This window comes from Zootoca vivipara, chromosome 1 (assembly GCF_963506605.1).
Source record: "Zootoca vivipara chromosome 1, rZooViv1.1, whole genome shotgun sequence".
NCBI classification, from domain to species: Eukaryota; Metazoa; Chordata; class Lepidosauria; order Squamata; family Lacertidae; genus Zootoca; species Zootoca vivipara.
The window spans coordinates 113,975,885-113,982,614 of NC_083276.1; the positions used below are offsets into that span (position 1 = coordinate 113,975,885).

The 6,730-nt window shown below is 49.1% G+C and overlaps 1 protein-coding gene across 50 annotated transcripts in view; it reads left to right on the forward strand.

The window, feature by feature from the left end:
* Window positions 1-6,489, forward strand: part of TTN (titin) — a 307,843-nt gene extending 301,354 nt beyond the window's left edge. For 49 of the 50 annotated variants that reach the window (XM_035133990.2, XM_035134116.2, XM_035134059.2 and 46 more), the window contains 2 exons: window positions 4,748-5,047; window positions 5,178-6,489. In XM_035133990.2, the coding sequence (XP_034989881.2) occupies window positions 4,748-5,047; window positions 5,178-5,470 (593 nt within the window). In that variant the 3' untranslated portion in view covers window positions 5,471-6,489. The remainder of the gene's footprint in view (window positions 1-4,747; window positions 5,048-5,177) is intronic. The other variant, XM_035134229.2, reaches the window with a different exon arrangement.
* Window positions 6,490-6,730: the final 241 nt, after the last annotated feature.

Genomic DNA, 6,730 nt, shown 5'->3' on the forward strand with positions numbered 1-6,730 from the left:
CCTGGAAACAAATTGGCGGCCACGATCCGAAATAACCCTTAAAGGTAATCCATGCAGTCTGAAAATGTGATCAACAAACAGTTTGGCTGTCTCTTCTGCCGAGACTGCCCTGGCACACGGTATAAAGTGACACATTTTGGACATAAGGTCCACCACCACCAACACTGCAGTCTTACCCCTGGACGAAGGCAGATCTGTGATGAAGTCCATGGACACCACTTCCCACGGCCTGTGTGGTGTGGCTAAGGGCTCCAGCAACCCTGGTGGCGCTGCTCTGACCACCTTCGCCCGCTGGCAGGTGTTACAGCCCCTTACATAGTCTCGAACATCTTCCCGCACCCCTGGCCACCAGAAGTGTCTCATGACTAGGTGAGCGGTTTTGTCCCTTCCAAAATGCCCCGCTGTAGGGTTGTCGTGCATCTGCTTGAGGACCGTACGTCGAAGCTGGGTGGTGGGTAGGTACAGCGCACCCTTGTAGAAAAGCAGCCCTCTGCGTTCTGCAAAGTCTTTTGCCTGCTCCCTCCCCCCTCTCAGTTCTCTGAAGATGCGGTTGGCAAATTCATCCGCTGCCGTCAGTGCTGTGAGTTCTGCCTCGCTCACCACAGCTGCTCCGCAGGACCATGCCGACGGGGGGAAAATGTGCCTTGGGGCTGGTGGCGCCTCCTCCTCCATGTACTCCGGCTTGCGGGAGAGGGCATCCGCCCTGACATTCTGCTCCCCCGGGATGTAGTGGATGGAGAAGTTGAAGTTCGAGAAGAACTCTGCCCACCGTATCTGCCGCTGGTTGAGCACCCTGGCAGTTCTCCAGAACTCCAGGTTCTTGTGGTCTGTGCACACCTGGATGGGGTGCTTCGCGCCCACCAGGAAGTGTCGCCAGTGCTGGAACGCAGCGTAGATCGCAAGAAGTTCCCTATCAAACACTGTGTAGTTGCGTTCAGGCTGTGTCAGCTTCCTGGAGAAGAAGGCACAGGGTCTCCACTCCCTGTTGGCGTCCAGTTGCAACAAAATTGCGCCCACAGCTTTTTCAGAAGCATCTGTCTCAATGCGTAGGGGCGCGTCCTGCACCACATGGAACAGGTTTTGGTCTGAGGCGAACACTCTCTTGAGGCTTTCGAACGCTGCTTGCGCCTCTGGTGTCCACTTGAACTTCTGCTTGCCTCTCAGGCAGTCCGTGATGGGAGCCGTAACGCGAGAGAAGTTCTTGATGAACTTCCTGTAGAAGTTAGCGAAGCCTAGTAGGCGTTGGGCATCTTTGCGCGTCCTGGGGCTGTGCCAGTCCAGGATGGCCTGCACCTTGTCCTTGTCCATCGCCAGCCCCTTGTCTGACAGCTTGTAGCCCAGGAAGTCCACCTCTTTGGTGTGAAACTTGCACTTCTCCAGCTTCACATACAGGTGGTTCTCCTTCAGGCGTTGCAACACCTCTCTGACATCTTTCACATGCTGCACTGGGTCATTCGAGTAGATAAGGATGTCATCTAGGAAGACCAAGCATTTCCTGAAGAGGAGGGACCCCAGGACGTGGTGCATGAAGGCCTGGAAGCATGCTGAGCCCCCTTGCAAACCGAAGGGCATCACCAGATATTCAAAAGAGCCCAGAGGCGTGAACATCGTGGTTTTCCATTCATCTCCTTCCCGGATCCTGATCAAGTTGTACGCCCCCCTTAGGTCCAGCTTGGTGAAAATCTTGCCCCTGCGTGCCGCTGTCAGGAGATCATCCACTCTGGGCATGGGGAAAGCCACGGGCTCTGTCACCGAATTCAGCCGTCTAAAGTCCACCACCAGACGGCGCTGTTGCGTGTCTTTCTTGTCCACCCAGAAGACCGGGCTGCCCCCTGCTGCCTTGCTTTCCCTTATGAACCCCCGCTTGAGGTTCTTGTCGATGAAAGCGCGCAGATCCTCCAGCTCCTGGTCTGACATGGCGTACAGCTTGGCTGGGGGTATCGTCGCCCCTGGCACCAGGTTGATCTGGCAGTCAAAAGGCCTGTGCGGGGGTAGGTGGTCGGACTCCGCTTCGCTGAAGACCTCCTGCAGGTCCCAGTACTGCTTGGGTATTGCCTCACCCCCTTTGATATGCATGGTGGCCACCGTGGCTATCGGAGGCCCCTCCCCTGGTTGGTGCTGCATGCAATGTTCCAGACAAAAGTCTGACCCAAACGTGATGCACCTCTGGTGCCAACTGATGGAGGGGTCGTGGCGCGCCAGCCAGCTCATGCCCAAGACGATGGGGGGGTCTGAGATGGTGGTGACGTTGAACGCCAGTGTCTCTGAGTGCCTTCCCACCGTCATTCTCATGGGGGGGGTTTGATGTGTGATGGCCCCGCCCAGCAGCTCCCTGCCGTCAATGGTTGCTACGTGCAGAGGAAAATCCAACTGCAAAAGCTGGATTTGGTGCTCTTCTGCAAAGCTTCTCGAGAAGAAGTTGGCGGACGCCCCACTGTCAATTAAGGCGAGGACCGTCAGGGGATAGCCATTTGGGAGCGTTAGCGTCACTTCTAGAACCACTCCTGCTCTGGGAGGGGTGGGCTGGCTCTGCACCTCTCTGTGCGGGTGGGCGGGCTGGGGCTGTTGTCTGCTGACTGTGCCTGGCTGCTGCCCCTTGTCTCCTGCAGCCAGGCTTTCCCGTTTCCCTGCTGTGGTGCTGCGTCAGTGGGGGAGGGCACCACCGTTCCCGCCTTTCCTTGCCACTCCCTGCGATGTGGGCAGTCTCTGACGAGATGCTGGGGTGAGTTGCAGAGAAAGCAATTCCCGCCCCTTCCCTCCTTGCGCCTTGGCGCCGCTGGGGTTTGAAAAGCCCGCGCGCGCGCGCTATCAATCTGCATGGGCTCCTGGTCCTGGCTGGCTCCAGGCGTGGCCTGAAAGGGTTGTTGAGGGAGTGGCTTCTCCTGCGACCGTGGGAACCAAGCCCGCTTTGCGCGCGTCGCTTGCTTGTCGTTCCACCGGGATTCCTGCCTCACCCCCACCGCCAGAGCTGCTTTGCTCAGCTGATCCATAGTACTGGGCTTTGGACCTCTCGAGAGTTCATCCTTCACCTCCTCGCTCAAACCCAAGTAAAACGCAGCTTGCATGGGAGGCGAATCCAAAACCCACCCCAGTCTGTGCACCAGCATGGTGAATTTCGCCCAATATGCGCGAACTGTCATATTTCCTTGGCGTAAATTATGCAGTTCCTCCTTAGTCTGGTCCAAATGACTATCGGACGAATACATCGTCCTCAAACCTTCTAGAAATTGTTGGACATTTTTCATGCAAGGATTCTTGGTTGCGATTAATGGTCTTAGCCACTCCCTGGCTGCTCCGGTGAGATGTTCCACAATAAACGCTACTCTGTGCTCATCATCGGGGAACTCATTCTGGTGCAGCTCAAGAGCATACACGATCTCAGTCTCAAAGCCCTGAAACTCCTTCGGGTCTCCATTGAACTTGCTTACAAGGGTCCCTGCTCTCCTTCCTGGCAGCACTTGGACTTGGGGAGCCCCTCCCGCCTTGTTTTTCTCTGCATCCAGCTTGTTTTGGAGGTCTACCGCCACCGCCCTTAAATGCTGCTCTTTTTCCTGGAGCTCTCTCACCTGTTCCGCAAGTTGTAGCCGGTCGTCCTGGACCTTCTTAGTCTCCTCTTTAGCTGCCTTCAATTCTCCCTGCGCCTGCAGCGACAGCTGTTGCAGTTCTAGCTGGGCTTGCTCAGCGATCTGCCGCCACTTCTCCGCCTCGGACACGCTCATCCCGGCAACTCCGAAGTAGCCCAAAAATGATTAGGAGGTTGCTGTCACAGTGGCCGGAGTGGACTACTTCAGAGTAACGACGCTACGCAGCTCTGCATTTTATTCTTTTATTGGTGCTGCGTATTTACAGTGCTCAAGTCATTGCTATTTACACGGAGCGATGTTGTCAGTCTGTTTCAGAACCTCCTAATGGCTTTTGGCGCGTCTTTCTCCAACACAAAAGCTTTGGCAGACCCATCCTCTTGCCCCTCCTTTTCCTGCGTAATTCTGGAGTTGGAGGGATGGGTCTTCCCCCCTTGCTTGCCCCTTCCTGTCCCACCTGGGACCCTGGCTCCTCTACCTTGCCTGAGCCTCGGACACGACTTCCTGCTTCCCCACTGGAATCGGAACTCTCCCTGCTTTCCCCTTTGCTCGGGGACGGGCTTGAACTCAGGAGGGGAGGGACTTCGCGATATCCCCTGTCCCTCACAGGTTAGTTCTCTGAATTTTTTTTCTTATGTTTCATTAAAGTTCTCTGGTACAAACTTGCTGAATTTTAAAACCATCTGGATACCAGGAGCCAACGGGTTTCTCTATGTTTTGCTGTTGATGTACTGTATGTATGTGCTTGTGTTTAAGGAAAATGGCAGTTTTTTTATGGCAGTGTAGTAGTTTTAATGGCAGAATACCTGCCGAGTTATGTAAAATAAGAAGGGAAATCAAAGCACTATCCAAAGGGCCTATATCTTCTTCTTTTTTAGGTAGTTTCAACGGGATTACATATTGCTTCTCAACAGTATGCATATTAAAGTGAAATTATTATTATTATTATTATTATTATTATTATTATTATTATTATTATTATCATTACTACTACTACTACTACTACTACTCCATGATTAGGAACGTTATTACAACGAAATTCTGTTTTCCTTAAACAGCAAGCCAGTCTCTTTCTCCATCCATAAAGTAAATATATAAGTCACATGGCTTCACCAGTCAACGTGATGTCATTGGTTTTTCCGTTCTATGTTTGCTATTGTCCACAGCTCTAATTGAAGAACCTCCAAAAGAGGTAGTGTTGAAAACAAGTGGTGATGCAAGCATGCAGGAAGGTTTCTCTTCGCAGTCGTTTCAAATGTCTGCTTCTAAACAAGAAGCTTCGTTCAGCAGTAGCAGCATGAGTGAGATGAAATTTGCAAGCATGGCTGCCAAAAGCATGTCCTCCATGCAAGAATCCTTTGTAGAGATGAGTACCAGCAGTACCAGTCAGAAATCTAGTCTGACCCAATCTAGTCTGACCCAACTGGAGAGTTCTTCTAGTAGAATGATTAAAGCTGGTATGAGAGGTGAGCAATACTATTATACGTAGAGTTAGAAAAACACCACAATATCCTGGATATGTAGAATTAGTCATTACAGTAAAACTTCAGTTTCCGCTAAGAACTAACTTGATTTTCCCCCTCCCATTTTGCAAAGGAATACCACCCAAAATTGAAGCTCTTCCAAACGATATCTCCATTGAGGAAGGAAAGGTTCTCACCATATCCTGTGCCTTCACTGGTGAACCTACTCCTGACATAACATGGTCCTGCAAAGGGAAAAGCATTTCTAGTCAAGGTGGTAGATTCCACGTTGAAACCACTGAAGACTTAACCACTCTTATCATCATGGATGTTCAAAAGGACGACGGGGGACTTTATACACTGAACTTAGGAAATGATTTTGGCAGTGACTCTGCTACTGTGAATATTAACATTCGATCAATGTAAAAGTTTGATCCTTTTTTTATTTTTTGGCACTTGACTTTTGGCAAGTGATTCATATGGACTGAAATAATTGATCTGTAAATATATATTAAAAAAATATTTTTGTACCTACCTGAACCAGACAAAGTCCAAGGATAGACGCTATGACTTATAGTCATTATTATTTGACTTTAAAACAATTTTTAATTTGACATGTACATACTGTATATAGCCGCAGATAACGGTTATGGAGCTTTGTACCATTTATTTTATGACATTTTAAAATGTAACTTTTGGAACAAACCGTTGGTAGGAGAAAGTTTCTTAGGGAACGAATACCCTGCTCAACATTTAACTAATTTTTGTGCCTCAACAAAATGTTGATGTCTAAGAATGCCTCAACAGGTAGAGAGGCTCCCTGTTGAAGACTTATTTTACCGACACCTAAGAGATGATGCTGTGCACGGTTTCATTATACGTGCACGAATTTATTTTGAATCAGAGACATAAGGCATTGGTGAGGTTTGCAAATACCCTCCTGTAAGCCACACTTTAATACCTTATGTTACGTCTGATCAACGTCAAAACTATATTTTGTTCATGACTGACTCACAATACCTTGAACAAAGTGCAAGCGGCCAGCATTTTGTTCATCTCCTATCGTGTTGTTTCTGACACGCCGACTACCCAAATAGCTTTCCAGTAAAGTAACATCACCTGGCCATCCCGTAAAAAAAAAAAAGGCCATTTGGGTACTCGAGTGCAGAAACAGTACCAACTCTTGGAGGTTCCTAGGATGCAGTGATTGTGTGGTAGCAGTTAGGATTTTGGCTAGATACTGTCAACTGCAGGAAACTAAGATTTGAACCACAGTTTGAGAAAAGCTAAAACTGTTGTTATAACATCACATCTTGCCCTGAACTTAGAAAAAAGAATGAATTAGTTTTATTTTATGTAGTAGTAAGTTGTTCGGTTAGCTGTTTTGTTGAACCTCCTCGAGATAGTATTGTTCATTTGAAATAAAGCATGTTACCTGCACCTCATCAAGTGTATGTTCTGGTCCTTGTATGCCCTTTATTTTTTGATGCCTGCATTTACCGCGTTCAGCCATTGTCCGTCTACTCAAGTCAGATTTCTCCCTGCTTATTCTCGCTCTTCGCTACATCCAACAGAAACTACACCTCCTAAGATGTGCAGTATCCATTATTGGAAAACATTTGGAACAATTCCTAATTTATAAAGAGAACAGGCCATATAGGTAGCACATCTATATATATATAAATG